General features: G+C 34.9%; 1 protein-coding gene and 1 long non-coding RNA gene across 4 annotated transcripts in view; one reads left to right on the top strand and one right to left on the bottom strand.

Annotated features, from left to right (window-relative positions):
* LOC106507803 overlaps positions 1 to 16,358 on the top strand; it is a 617,638-nt gene that overhangs the window by 172,898 nt on the left and 428,382 nt on the right. The gene's annotated exons all lie outside the window — the stretch shown is intronic.
* TACR3 (tachykinin receptor 3) overlaps positions 1 to 16,358 on the bottom strand; it is a 56,196-nt gene that overhangs the window by 2,285 nt on the left and 37,553 nt on the right. The window contains 1 exon segment of the mRNA XM_003482466.4: positions 453 to 649. Within this exon segment, the coding sequence (XP_003482514.2) occupies positions 453 to 649 (197 nt within the window).

The following is a 16,358-nucleotide window of genomic DNA, read 5'->3' as shown; positions in this document are numbered from 1 at the left end:
AGCAAAGTGACCCAGTTATACGTATATCTACATTCTTTTTATCACATTATCCACCATCATTTTCCATCACAAATGTTTAGATAGAGTTCCCTGTGGTATACAGTGGAATCTCATTGCTTATCCACTCCAAATGCAATAGTTTGCATCTACTAACCCCAAACTCCCAGTCCATTCCACAACCTCCCCTCCCCTTTGGCAATCACAAGTCTATTCTCCATGTCCATGAGAGTTTGTTTCTTTTCTATAGATAGGTTCATTTGTGCTATATATTAGTTTCCAGATATAAGTGATATCATATGGTATTTGTCTTTCTCTTTCTGACTTACTTCACTTAGTATAAGAGTTGATAGTTCCTATGGAATTTTAAATGTGCATCAAGAGGCTGGAACATTGTATGCTTTCAACAAAGCCAGGAGTGACAAGGAAGTTGCATTTGGTAATCTTATTTTTACCTCTTGTTCAGACAGCAGTAGATGATGGGATTGTACATGGTTGAACTCATTGCCAGCCAAAAGCTAGCCAGGTAGACCTGTTGAATATATTTCCATCTATTTAGTTGTTGATAGATCGCAGTGAGGATGAAGTAAATATGATAGGGCAGCCAGCAGACGGCAAATGTCACCACAACAATAATCATCATTTTTACAACCTAGAAAGAGAAAGAAAGAAAGAAAGAAAGAAAGAAAGAAAGACAGACAGACAGACAGACAGACAAGAGGTAATTTTTGGCAAATGTAAAAGTCCTTTTATATATAGTAGTTCTAATAGCTTACTGCAAATCATATTTTTCTGCCAATACATTAAATACATAGCATGCCTAAAGAATAGACAATATGTTAAAAAATGGCTAGGTAATACGGGGGCACTTACCTAAGGTAAATTTCATGAAAGTGTTCTTGTATCACCTAGTGAATGGGTGGCATCAACTCAAACAGAAACAAATATATTTTAAATTGGCTTGAAGAAGGTAAGTGTTTATTAAAAAACCCCAAAGATCCTGAGGGAGAAAGAAGCAAGAGCTAGGATTTTGCTGTGCTAGGCTGGTCTGTAAAATAGTGGACATTATATCTAGAGAAACTGACTATTGAGTCACAGTGGGGGTATATCGGTCCATAAGGGCTGAGCAAGTTCCTCAGTATTTATTATAGTCAGAGTATAGCTTATGACTACTCAGATTCTTTATGCTAATATTATGCTTACTAGGCAATCTTCTGAATATTAACTTGGTTTCTTTTATAAACTGATATTAGGAAAGCTTTCTTTTGGTGATGATTAAGAATGTTTACATGAGTCTGAGGAAATATCACTAACTCAAAATTTGTAAATAGGCAGTCGGCTTATACAACTGGTTTCTATATTAGCTTCTATTAATTTGGTAAACATGGATTATTTCCTCTGTTTCCACACTTTTGAACTATAGTATCCTGGAAAGCCTTAACCAAAGAAGAGTTTCAATTTCTATTTCTCTTCCACAAGCCTTTAAATTTCTAGACGGCATAGAGGATTTCCTAATTATTGTAATACCCCCAGCATCTGCACAGTCTCTAGTACATTGCTGGAGATAGATAATTAGATATAAAATAAATGAATAGTGAATGACAAAGTACAATTTGTAACAAGAGGTTGAATGGGAGAATGTTTTGTATGTCTCTAAATAAGATAAAATCCATTTCCTTGTGTCTATAAGAAAAGTAGACTCAAAGTTTTTGAACATAGCATCTTGATTTTCTTTATGAAAAAATAATCACATTCTAGGATAAGCTCATATGATATTTCTCATAGCAATCTTTTGAGTAAATTTGTTCATACTTCTTTTGAGAATTTGGAAATAGTAAAAACTTTAGAATAAAATATATTAGACAAAATAAACTTGAGGCTTACCCATAGTCTACTATAACACAAATCAGAGAAAATCCTGATATAAATGGCCATGTGGTATCTTAGAATATAAAAATACTTCAAGTACTGGACTCATCATTTGTAAGTTGGGATTCAGATGGAGGTTGACAAGCTTAAAAATCATGAGAGACATGATTCTGGGAATAGACAAAGCATGAAATGGATCAATGTGGAGGGCAAAACTTTCCTGAGGGCCTAATCATGGTACCATCCAGGTATCTAGTATTAGCTGATGGAAAGTGGCCCATCAGAGCTGAAAATTCAGGTCAGTAGCTTACAGGATGTCATCATAAAGTGTTTTGATTTTCTCAGTGTTCTTTCCTTTATACTTTTTTTCTGAAAAACTGTGTTAAGAACCCTGCATTTTATCTCTTCTATTTTTTATTCATATATTTATAGAATACAAGGGGCATATTTTATTATAATTTGCATTTATACAATGTTTCACACATCTGACAACTTATTAATTGGTTTTCAATTGCACTTTAGGAAGCTGAGGCAAAAAGCAGAAGATTTGAACACTGTGATTCATGGAATCTAAGTTAGTGGGGGTTTTTGGTTTTGTTTTTTGTGGCTCCAATCGTGGCACAAGGAAGTTTCTGAGACAGGTATTGAACATGTGCCACAGCAGTGACGGCATCAGATCCTTAACCCACTGAGCCACCAGGGAACTCCAAGTTAAGAATTTTTGAAACTCAGAGTATTAAGTCTGTTTTTCCTGGTTGTAATTAATACTATTTATTGAATGTCTATTGGGTCCAGAAAACATAATAGAGAAAAATAGTGAATAGAGAACCAATTACTTATCCTAAAGAAGATTATAATTATAATGAAAAGGTGAAAAATGTTAATTAAAAATGCATAGAAATGTGATACAAAAGTGTAAATAAGTCTGAAAATAATATTTGTTAGTTGTAAGTTGAACCTAAACTTATAGTTTATTATAAGTAGGAATGACTTAAATGCATGTTAGCTGTAGGCTCAGGGAATATTAGACTGAATGACATGGATTTAGCTGTTTTTTTCATTCATGAATATGTGATGATCATACTATTACTTGAATGTGTATACAAGCTCTCTCCAAGATTATTTTCCCTGGCTCCTCTCTCCCCCTCTTACCCAACCATTCTCACTGGCCAACAGCCTTATCTCCCTAAAGCCTTTTTGCATAATTGTCACCTTTTTCTATGAATCCCCATTTAAAATTATAATCTGTCCTTCCAGCACTCTCCAGACCTCTTAGATATGTTCTTTATTTTCAGTTTATTTATGTTTATACTTTAGTTTGTGTCTCTTTATGCTAGAATTCAAAAAAGCAAGAATTTTATGCTTATTTTGTTTACTTATGTGTTTTAGACAGGTAGACTTGACCTAACATGTAGTTGGTGTTCAAAGTTTTGAAAATAAATAAATGAAAGTGAATATGAAAAGAAAGAAACTAAAAGACATGTAGTCAGTTCATGATTTTACCCTGTCCTTAATTACTAGTATCATTTGTCCTACATCTTTACAATGAGCATGTGTATATATAAAATGAGGTCTTTCCCTTTTCTTGGCAAACAAATTCGGGTAAAAAGTATGACTGCACAAACAGTATAACCAATGTATTATTTTGATTCATGAAGCATTGTAATTCATTCTGCATAAATGTTAAGGGCAAGGGCAATAGATACTTTTCTATATATGACATTGTGAACATGGTAGAGGCTACCATGTTAAATACAATATCAGAAAATGTATATAAAAGCTTATTTAAATGCTTTTCTACAGACTTACCACAACTCCCTTTGCATTAAATTGTTTTTCAACAATAGCTAAAGAGCTATAAAGGCTATCAGAATCTTAAATTGACTTCCAACACTTGGTGTGGAAAAAGTCCAGAATTTGGGGAAATTAAAGTGCATGTGTAGAGACAGAAGTATCAGATAACTTATATTCACATATATATGGCTGTGAGGACCCTGTTGCAAAACATTTAGAAACTTATTTGAAGATTTTTAAGGAAAAAGCTAAAAGAACCTTAAAGAAAGGCTCTTTTACAGTGAAAGCAACAACATTTTAACTATTACCTTGGGTCTATGCTCACAAAAATATTGTGAAGTGATTTCAGATATCAAACTGTCAGGTCCCCAGATTTGATGTAAATGCAAAATCAGGCTCTTGGGTGGACAAAATTGCCTTGCTCTGTGAAATGATGAAATCATGAAATTGTAATTATCTTCCTCATAAAAAGGCAAGGGAAAGAGCACTTTGAAGCACAAACCTTGAGTAATGCTAGCTGTACAACTTCTCAGTTCCTCTGTGTCTCATTGCCAGACAGTGGCACTAGCAGAGACAGGGTATAAATGCCAAGCAGGAATGTTGGTAGACTTCCTGAAACTCCTGACATTTTTTTTTTTTCAGGAAAGATAAGGGACTAGGATAGAGATGATTCAAATCTTTCACCATGTATTAACAAATTTTATTGTAAGTTGATATAAAGATTGATTGATGATGTGTATTTCTTGAAGCTGAAAAACGTATCCAGCTTCTGAGGCAATGGGATTTACTTTCCTTGGCAACATGGACAGTTATGGCCACCCATTGTCCTTGGCACAGAAACCTACTAGCAGGAGGAAGAAGGGAGGTGAGACAAGTGAGGCAGCTCTTACAGCAATGTTGCTCCTTTTGAATGGTTTAGGATCCATTTCATTCAAATAGGCAGGATTGAAAGCATTTCATAAGTTAGTGAGAACAAGCTTGGGCACCTTTTCTTCATGTATCAAAGGGAAAATAATCTTTGATTTTTGTGTCCTATACAGGTTAGATTTGAGTGCCTGCAGCTGTTTTTATCTATCATATTAAGTTAATGCAGGATGGATGATTTTGAGGTTTTAAGTTATAAGAGAAAAAATAATCAGTCTATGAAATTAAATGAAATATTGCTCACCTTAAAGAAATCTAGGAATTATACTCTTCAGGCCATAATTTATTCTTTTTAAGTATCTGAATTGGAAATGCTCAACCCTATGTGAGAAGAAACTTCTTGAAATGCTGAGGATAGTATGTGGCTTCATCCAAGCAAAGTAGGAGGGAAAATACTTTGCAAGTTCCCAGTGAAAATGGAGATTTCCAGATAGCTTTTGATTGCCTGAGAACTGCTTTCAGGGAATAAAGGTTTAGACCAAGATCTCTATTTCATGAGTTGAGCATCTCTTAGGTTATATATGGTCTTCCTCACAAGCCACTGTTTTCCAAGATAATTCCTTTGCAGCAGAAATGACAAGCACGTAGAAAGCTTATTTGCTGGATGAGCTGATAGATTCTTTGTGGTTGTTATACAAGTCAAAAATCCAATTGAATCTGTCACTTGAGTTTAGGCTGAAGAGTGGTTCCTTTGATTAAGGCAAAAGGCTTCTTTGTTACCATACTTGGGTATTATTTCTGAAGGAGAAGAGCTGGCTTGTTAGTATTTATAGAAAGATAATTAAAATAGGAAATAGCCAGAAAAAAACTTTGGTGGCTTATAAAACAGTTTTATCTACCAGTATTTCAGGTATTCAAATAAACAAGACCAATTTCAACAAGAATTAATAAAAAAGAAATTGTCATATATTATGCCTATTGGGACTAAGACATGTTTTGGAGACTTCTGTTATAGAAGAATGGTGAAGAATGTCAAGATATGGTTTTAAAATGTGGTTTACTTTAAAGGTATACATCTAGCAAATAACACAAAAAATGTTATAAAATTACATTATTCACAACATAAGGACAAAATATATAAAAGTACATTCATAATGTACTACCAGATGGTCATTTGGTAATAGGACTGGAATCTGAAATTTTTTGATCAGTATCTTCTCTTACTTTTGGAGGTGGGCTGGGTTGTTATATTGTAACTGAACAGAAATAGGGATCCCATTCCTGATTCTACATTTTCAATTTATCTCTCATAAATTCTAGAAGGCATAGCAGTGTTTTCAAATTTTCATTCTATATTCTGCTTAAAGAATTTCTCATCCTATTGTTTAAAACTTTTATTTCCTCGTATTTCCCTTTACTGCCTTCCTGTGTCAGGTTCTGCGCTACAGAAAGAAATGCTCAGCTTACTGGAGTTATGCACTCAGCCAGGTAATCCTAATGGTCATTTTGAGAATCATCAAAGGAAAATCAAGCTGATAGTTACACTTCCTTTGAGAGAGGCAAGGCCAGGGGGTACATTTGAAGGAAGCAGTGGTAGATGATTCAATGGAGTTGTGCCTATTTTTGATTTTAGTAAAAGGCTTAGTGGGTTTTATATTAATTTTTAAAAACTTTCAAATGTGTGAATTTATTTAGTTTCCATAACAAACCTTTGACCATGTATTTTTTTCATTTTGTGGATGAGAGGCTTAAAACCAATGAGGTAGAGTGATGTCTCAAGATCCCAAACGCAAGTTCAGAGTTAGGATTACTGGGCCTCTTCATTCTTCATTAGCTAGGGATAATTTTGTATACATTCTGCTTCTCAAGACCATGAAAAATAGTCCTTCTTTTCTCATGTAACATGTCAGGGGATGCTTAAGTGGGGGTTAGCCAAAGAATCTTATTCCACCCAGGAATGGCCCATTGAGATTTATGTGAATGAGATATTTCTGAAGCTAGAAGGTGAAAGAGTGAGAAAAGTTAGAATGGTAGAGTGGGCTTGGAGACTTAAAGTTGGAATTTTGCCTACCTAATACCATGTGAGTAAGGACAGATTTATCTGCACTAAAAACTATGAAATAGGGACTCATATGTGCTCATAGGGTGTCATTTACTTCCTCATTATTCATGCCAAACACATTGAAAGAAAAATGGAAAAAGTATAAACCCTTGGCAATCTCATATATTCATTATACCTCAAAACCATAAAGTAGGTCTGCTGAAAGGACTGTTTTAGTCCCAAATAGTTACTGTTAGGGTTTAGGATCTTTTGACACTCACAGAAAGGATGAAAGTCAAAATTTCTGCCTCAATGACCTTTCTGGGGAAGAGGATGTAAAAGAAGAAAGAGTTGCAATAAATTGCAATTCAAGTTTTTCATCCTTCTCTGTTCCAGGAGTTACAAAGAGAGAACTGGTATTTTGAGAGTGTGCTTGGCCAGGTGAGAAGAGCTAAACTGACATCGTTGGCCAGAACAACAGATTTTATGTCTTGCTGTATGTTGGCATAACTGGTCCTTTTGAAAACACAGTATTATTAATATGTTGTGGTCTGAAATGTGATCCAGAATGTCTTTTGCATCTGGCTTTTTATCGTGAAGGTGTACATACTTTGTTTTTTGAAACAGCATAATCTAGAATATTTAAGATTACTCTTTTATCTATTTCTGTAGAAAATAAGGTCAGTCAGTGAAAACTAATATTTTCCTCTATGGTATATGACAAACTAAGAAAGCATTATTTATAAATAATGTCCTTATTTGTGGTTATCGTGAAAGGAATCTGTGTAAATTGCACATGCTTACCCCTGGAATGCCCTGATCCATTTTCTTTCCTTGTAAAATTTTCTATCCATCCTTTGGGAGGCTACCTCAAGTTCGCCTCTCCAAGTAGATTCCCTCATTTCGTCATAAACGTGGTGTTAGGTACTTCCTAATCAGGCTTAGCATATTATACTTATATCCTATAACACAGATACATGTTATAGTCAAGCATGTTTCTGTTTCCTTCTCTTTGGATGTGGGCATATGCATTAGTCATCTTTGTGTCTTCAGAACTTACCATAGTTCTTGTAATATTTGATTTTACCACTCATTTTATGAATACTTTAATTGAAAGAAATATCATTTACCATTGTCTTACCAGTGTTTTGCCATATTATGAACATAATAGGAATTTAAAAATATTACTTAAGTGAATAAAACAAAAATACTTTTAAATATTTTAAACCTAGGAGTTCCCATTGTGGCTCCGCATCTGAATAGTATTCATGAGGGTGCGGGTTCAATCCCTGGCCTTGGTCAGTGGATTAAAGGATCTGGTGTGGCTGCAAGTTGTGGTGTCTGTTGCAGACATAGCTTGGTCCCGCGCCTTGCTGTGGCTGTGGTGTAGGGGGCAGCTGCAGCTCTGATTCGAGCTCTAGCCTGGGAACTTCCACATGCCACAAGTGTGGCCCTAAAAAAAAACAAACACATAAATAAATAAATATTTTAAACTTAATTGAAAATCATTATTATTGCCCTTGGCTCTTGTGTTTAGCCAGATGTTTAGAAAGAATAGCTATTTGAACCATGTTGAAGGTACAGCCTTAATGAAAGAAGTTCAATTATATTTGCTTACTTAATATCTTATACCCTTAGATTTCAGTTGTTTTACAATAATGCATTTTTATAAAGAAACCAAAGTTATAGATTCTAGAGATATAGTGCCACTTTAAAAAAGAAACAAATATTGTCTATTTTCACAGCACTTATGTTCTATTGAAGAGATAGTTATTAAATAATCAATACACAAACACATATGAAATTACAAATTATGATGAATTCTATCAAGAAAAAAAATTAAATCCAGGTTTGTAAAATCCAATAGAAGTTTTATTTGAGGAAGTAATATTTAAGCTGAAAACTAGAAGATGTACAGAGAGAATTAAGGGCACATTGTTCTGTGTCCTGGTATTAGTGCAAGTGAAGACCGAGACGTGGGAAAAAGTCTGATGTGCTCAAACAACTGAGAGCAGTTGCTGCTTCACTCTGGAGAATGAAGTGGCAGATGAGAAGACAGAAGTCAGGTCTCCATCTTCTCCAGATAGGTGATCTATCTGGATCTCAATTCATCTCAAAATTTTATGTATTTAAAAAAGCTCCTTCCGGGGACTTCCCGTCGTGGCTCAGTGGTTAATGAATCCGACTGGGAACCATGAGATTGTGGGTTCGATCCCTGACCTTGATCAGTGGGTTAAGGATCCGGCGTTGCTGTGAGCTGTGGTGTAGGTTGCAGACACAGCTTGGATCTGGTGTTGCTGTGGCTCTGGCGTAGGCCGGCGGCTATAGCTCCCATTAGACCTCTAGCCTTGGAACCTCCATATGCCATAGGTGTGGCCCTAGAAAAAGGCAAAAAAAAAAAGCTCCTTCCATTCTCTATTCCTCCCACCCCCCAGACCCCAAAGCTGTTGTTTCAGTGAACGTCCCTATCCCAGTAAGTGGCACCACAGCACATCTAGTATCTGAAGACAGATGCTTAGAGATCATGCTTGTTTCTTTGCATTCCCTGATTTTCTCTGTCCCATTCAATACCTAGGCAAATCCTGTTGGCCAGGTCACCAAAATATGTCTAATTTTTTTTTGTCGTGTCATCTCTATTGCTATAATTTCTGAGAAAGCATCCTTATATTAATCTTGGACTAAAATAACAACTACCTAGTTGGACTTTGCTGCCAAATAACAGCTAGAGTGACTTTAAAAAAAAAAAAAAAAAGGAAAATAAATTAACTCTTTAAATGGTTTCCTCATTGCATCTAGAATAAAACCCAATTTTACTGTTGCTCAAACTTCCTCTGTAGTTTGCTTCTTCTGCCCTTTCTCCACTCTCACCCATTACATATCCCCTTGGTTCTTTGTAGTCCAGCACGCTTACTTTCTCATCCTTAAACACATCAATTCTTTCCTGTTCCAGGCATTGTTCATGTTGTCTTTCCTGCCTGGACTAGCTCAGCTCTTTGTGTGCCTGACTAGTTCTCACTGATAAGAGCTCAGCGAGTCATCTTCTTCAAAAGGCATTTCCTACCAGCTCACTTAAAGATGACCCTCATTTTGGTTATTTTTCCATATTACTTTGTTTATCTCCTTCAGAATTCCTGGAACCATTTGTCCTTACTTTGTTTATCTAGGGAATCTCTCTGCCCTACTTGAGTACAAATCCTATGAGGGCCTTGGAAATTTGTTTATCCTCACATCTCCAGAGTTTAGAATAATACAGCTCATGATAACCCCCCTTTGAATAAGTGAATACCTTGAATATGCAAATTAGACAGTTACGGCTAATTAAAAATGGAATGATCGGCATTCTTATACGCGGTCTTAGTTGTGATATTCTGGATAAAATACACCTTTAACCTCATAGAGGCTACTGAGAGAGCATTATAAATTTTCTCTTTAGATTCTCTCTATATTCAAAAACTAATTAATAACATATGGATAATTTTGCTCTTTGCAAAAAATGGCCTGTATCATTCAGTCACATTTTTAGTAGTCATAGGTAGTGCTGATGACAGTGAGTCTTCATATAGGCAAGTGTTTATTGTTTAACATCATAACGTAGATGGTGTGATAAAAAAATGGATTTGGAATCTGGAAATGAAATTCTAGTCACAGCTCTGCTAGCCAATTGTTTGTTTGTTTGTTTAGTCTTTTCTAAGCCTTCGTTTTCTCATACATAAAATGAAACTAATCTTGAAGGACTATAATGAAGACTATTTAAAATAATATTTCAAGTATCATTTGGGGAATACTGTTAAAACTTTTTATATTTTAATATCTAATAATAAAATAATAACTGTCTTAATTAGCTTGTGTTGCTATAGCAAAATACCGTAGACTGGGTGGCTTCAATAACAGACATTTATTCTTACACAGTTCTGGACACTGGAAGACTGATCTCAGGGCACCAGCCGAGTTGGTTTCTTGTGCAGTTCTGCTTCCTGGTTTGTAGGCAGCCACCGCGTACAAACCAGACACCAGAGAGCTTACTCTGGTGAACTCTCTGGTGTCTCTTCTTACAAGGACAGTAATCCTGTCGGATCAGGGCCCATCATTATGACCACATTTAACCCATGATTATTTCCTTATAGACCTTATCTTCAAATATAATCTCATTAGAGGTTAGAGCTTAAGAACGAATTTGGGGGAAATCACAATTCAGTTCTTAGAAGTACTAAATGTAAAATATTATAATTTCAAACTCTCATTGTGAATGTGTTTTAAATCTAGTTAGTTTCATTATTTTCTAGACTTTCCTTTTGAGTTGGTAATTACCTATTGATATTTTCCAGAAAGTAATGTTTTTTTTTTGATATTAGTTTTGACGTTTATATTAAATATATGCTATAATTCATTATTTGGTCTGGGAAGAATAATTCCCCAATTTGGAAACACACACACAACTCATTTAGAGACCTGCTGAGAGGAATTCTTTCTCTGACATTTTGCAGTATGGGTTTTTAACTTGATTCTATTTAGTATTGAGGCAAAGAATTTAAATGGTTCATCAAGTGGCTGATTAGTGGTGTATAAGCCACTTGATAAGCCATTTAAATCTTTATGGAATAGGTAGAAGCAAACTTTGAAGTCTTCATTGCACAGTGGTGTACAGCAGGGTCAAGAGCATGAGATCCAAAGACTGATTTAAATGTAGGCCCTGTTTATAAATAGCTATGTAACATTGGATAAGTTACTTAAGTTTTTCTGAACATCAATAGTCTTATTAGTAAAGAAGTGGTAAGAATACTCATCACATAGGGGATTGTGAGGATTAAATGGAAGTGAGAATGCCAGGCTCATTGAATGTTCAGGGCATACTGAGATATTCATTTTTACTTTATTCCCACAATGCGACTAACTTATAAGCATATTTAAAGTAGTGGTACTATGGCCTAGATTGGTTATGAATGTGCTTTTGTAAAGGCAAAGGAAAGGCTACAGTGGTGTGCTGAGGGATAATGGGCAAGATAAAGATTGAGTGCTGGAAAGCCAAGGTCTTCGGCAAATTTTAGAAGGTGTGCAGACAATAGAAGTTTAAAATATCTCTTTAAAAAAAAGAACATCTCTCTTAAAAAGCATAGTCCCTGCTACATATATGTGTTTGTGTATGTGTGATTGTGAATGATAGAAATAGAGATAGAGAGATGGTATGTTTCCCATTATAGCTTAAAAATAACAAGCCTAATCATTTTATAGTCACAATGGCTTTGTCACTTCTCCAGTGTAGCATATTACTATAAAATAACAAGATAATAGGTATTCCTTGAAAAGCTTCCTCATAGAAAAAAATTTTAAGCGGATTACAGGGGAAAAGAGGATAATAAATATTCTGTTCTTATACAACTTTTAGTTTCATAACTGGAAAATTAATAACTTTAACCTTATTTAATAAAATATTAATTGATAATAAAAAGATCATAAGTTTTAAAAAGTTAAAAATACTTATACTCTAATAGCAACTATAATATGTAGAGCATAAAGTTAATCCATGGCATATAATCTCAGTATATTTTTTATTGGTATTTAGGATTTCAGTTGGTTTACAAAATGCATCTGAGAAAAATAAAAATAACCTGTCTATATATTTACTCCTTTAGATGCATGAATAATTTCTAGGAAAGTGAAATATCCTCTACTCTAACAATTCTAGAAATATATTTTAAAACATGAAATATAAGTCTTCCTCATTGTATGTTGGGCAAATCACTGGCATTCCAGAAAATTAAATTTTATGGATTCAGTTCAATCAGTAATGTCAAATATTAGTGACTTGGGCTAGAGGAAACTCCTGAACATGATATTGGTGAAAACTCAATTATAAGTGAAACATTAGTATGTGTTTGTGGGTTACTACACAGTGGGAAAGGTACAATCAGAGAAAAAGGACAGGACTTATTACAAAGATCTTTCTAGTATCAGAAACGTCAACTTATATAATTTGTAGTATATAGAGAGTACATATTATATATAGTATATATATATCCTTCTAAATCCTAGTATATATAGGATATATAGAGTACATATATATAGAGTATATATGGAGTACATATTGTATATAGTGTGTGTGTGTGTGTGTGTGTGTATATATATATATATATATATATATATACTTCTAAATCCTTGGTTGCCCCTGTACCACACATGCTCAAGACAAGTATATTGGAGGTGAACAATGGTTAAAAGCCTATATGAGTGAAGGGATTTTAGCAGATACTAAGGGAGACAGGGCTTAGAGTTGGAATCTCATCAAGCTAGAGTTTCAGTAAACAATTTTGATTTTCACAGAAGGTCTAGGACTCAGGAGTAAGCCCAGGATTAAGATATTAACCTTAAAACTAAGGAGAAAACTAAAATAGAGTCACCCTAATGAAGTGCAAACCAAACCTCTGCAAATTTGAATGATTCATCAGTAATTTAATTACCTGCTAATAAAAATATATAGCATTTTTCATTTGAAGATAATGGCATCTACAGTCCTAACATAATATCTCTCAATATCCAGTACACAATCAAAAACTATCATACATGCAAAATAATATAAAAATGTGATCCATAATCAAGAAAAAATAATGGGTTTTTCAATTAATAGGTGAGGAATTTAAATAACTTTGATAAATAAGAAAGGATATACAGAAACGGATGTAATAAGTTAAAAGGTCTAAAATTTTAGGAGATATTTGGAAAGTGTAAAACCAAAAATTTCCTCTGGAAATCTTAAAACAATCTTGAAATCAGTATAAAGCACTAGATGTTCTGGCTATGTAAACACTTGATATTAAGTACTTGATAATATTTGATACATTTTGTCAGTGTCTCATCGCTTTCCAAAATTACGGACTTCCAATAAGACATTTCTTTTGTTTCTGTTTCTACTAGAAGAGAAAAATATTTTTTTAGAACCATTAAATTTACAAAATTATTGAAGTTTTGAGTTCACATTAATTGCTGCTATTTCTGGCCAGAGTCTATTCTTGCTAGCAACTCATAAAACAAGAATTGGTGTACAATGTCTTATCAGAAATGAAAACCAGATTTGGAGAGCCCAAACGAGTTGTGTCTTTTAATATTTTATTTGAGCGTAAATATTAGAAAATCATGAATCATTTAAATCGTAGTTTAATAAGACATAAGCAAAGAAACAAACTTTTATTCACTTTGAAATAATTTACCTATAAATAAGTGTAAACTTTCATACATAATAATAATTATTTTTAAAGTAAAGGCTCACTTGAATAGAGGAATGAAGAATTTAATTAGCATCTATCCTCACTTTGAAAATAACTGTATTCATCAGGCATCTAGGAGAAATGGCAATTAAGAGAGAATATATATACCTCAAAATGCCATGGGGCTTGTAGGTAGAGAAAAAAAATGAATGAAAAAAAATGAAATATACTGAAAATTCAGTGTCTATGAATTTAGTTAAATCGAATTTACACTGATTTTAAGTCTTCTTTCAAGGGCATTTGGTAACCAGAAAGAAAAATCTAAGAAAACAGATTCATTCCTTCATTTTATAAGCATTATATAGTTCCTGAGTTACACTAGATATTCTGTAAATTATTGAATATTTAAAGATGAATATGACATGAACCCTGCCCTTTAGCTTTGTAAAGTTTGTTGGAAGAGATAGTTAAGCAAAGGGAAATTTCCTCTATAGTGTAAATTGCATGCTAGAGTTTGCCATGCAACATCATGGGAGCACATGGACAAACACTGAAAGTAGACTGGAGGTAGAGGTTTCAAAAAGGTTTTCTAGAGGAAGAAGTGCCTGTCATACTACTTGAGAGACAAATAGGAACTACCCAGGTGAGAGGAACAGAAAGAGGATGGGGGAGTGGGGAGAGAAGTCACAGAGGGAGTGGGGAGAGAAGTCACAGAAATAAAATATGCAAAGTTCACCCCTTATGCTAGTACTACAAATAGTTTGACTGACTTGGATATAGCAGGTAACATATGATATACTGATAAAGAAATTGAGAGAAATAGATGGAGGTGAGATTAGAGAGGGCCAGAGAAGCCAGTGAAGGATTTTTAAGGAGAGTATTAATAAATTCAGATTTTAGAGCGATAACTTTGAAGGCAGTGTAGAATTGATCTGAATCACATTTTATGGAGGCAGGAGGATCTTTAGTTGACAAGTATATTAATCTAGGCAAGAAATTATGTAGGTCTAACAAAAGTAGAGCAGGAGCTTGGGAAAGAAAAATATGTATTTGAGTGTTCTTAGAGTTAATTTGAAGGACTTTGACTGAATTTCAGTTAAGGAAAGAGAGATGTTATAGATCATTTCTAATATCTTTTTGTCTGGCCACTCTATGGATATTAGTAACATTCTATGAAACAGGAAGAAGACTTTCAAAGAATCAACAAAGATGATTATTTCATTTTGATGAGCTTATTTTGAAATGTCTTTTAAACATAGGGCTGGGGCTAGAGATGGTCATAGAATTTTATCTGGAGCTCAGAACAGAAGTCTAAATATTGGAATAATGTTAATGTCAATTTGGAAGTAATTTTCTTTTTTTTTTTTTTGCTATTTCTTGGGCCGCTCCCACGGCATATGGAGGTTCCCAGGCTAGGGGTCGAATCGGAGCTGTACCCACCGGCCTACGCCAGAGCCACAGCAACATGGGATCCAAGCCGTGTCTGTGACCTACACCACAGCTCATGGCAACGCTGGATTGTCAACCCACTGAGCAAGGGCAAGGACTGAACCCGCAACCTCATGGTTCCTAGTCGGATTCGTTAACCACTGCGCCATGAAGGGAACTCCTTGGAAGTAATTTTCAAAGATGTTGATGTCCTGGGAGTGGATGAAATATCCAAAGAAGACTCTATATGAAAGCTATAAAACATGAAGAATGGGCTTCTGAGGTGAAGAGTGGCATTTAAGTGGTTGAGGAAAGAAAGTCAGAAAAGGATACTGAAGAAGGGTGGGTGGCCTGAGGAGAGAAAGAAGGCAAATTTCATACATAGAAGGAGAGACTTCTCAAGTGGGAGTCATCAAAAGGTATCTATTGTGTCAGTCAGGTCAGGGATTGAATATATCCAGTGAATTTAGCAACAAAGAAGGAAAAGGTAACTTTGGCAAGAGTAGTTCCTGCAGAATGGTGTGTTGGAAGCCACCAAACATTAGCCAGAGGAGTAAAAGATTGCTAAGCAAGAGAAGAGACCAGATGTAAAAACACAAGACAGAAGAGATGTGAGTGGTTATATTCTGAGGGAGAATCATAGTGAGTGAAATCATGGCTCAGAAGAGAGATGGTTTAACTCATGGATGACTACTCTAGAGAAGGTAGTGCCCAGGATCTAGAACACAGGTAAGGTGCGGATAAAGAATACGAGAAGCCAGTGACCAAAGGAGGGTGGCGGCAGCTTGATAAGCATGCAGACAGTGAGCCTAGTCAGCAATCTGTGGCCACTTGAACTCCCAGTCCCACACTGAAGTGAATGCAAACGTAATACTGCAGAAGAACTGTGTTGCTGTGAAGATGTGGAGCTCAGTTATAAGGAGCAATCAGAAGAGGCCAATGTCAAGGTGATTAGGGAAGGGTATTCAGCAGCTTTAAGAATCACACTTCCAAAAATAAAGTGCATATAAGCTTTTTAATCAAAATGAATTGTAGGGCAAAATAATCGATGGGAATGTTGTGAGCTCATTTGCTAGATCTATCTGCTCTCAAATTGAAGTATAACTGCAACTCTCTTGGATAAAAGATTCAAAATGAATAGATTCATTCTTTCTCCTGATACTTAA

Source organism: Sus scrofa, chromosome 8, assembly GCF_000003025.6.
Source record: "Sus scrofa isolate TJ Tabasco breed Duroc chromosome 8, Sscrofa11.1, whole genome shotgun sequence".
NCBI classification, from domain to species: Eukaryota; Metazoa; Chordata; class Mammalia; order Artiodactyla; family Suidae; genus Sus; species Sus scrofa.
The sequence above is the reverse complement of the archived record's forward strand: the minus strand, read 5'-3'. Positions and strand labels throughout refer to the sequence as shown.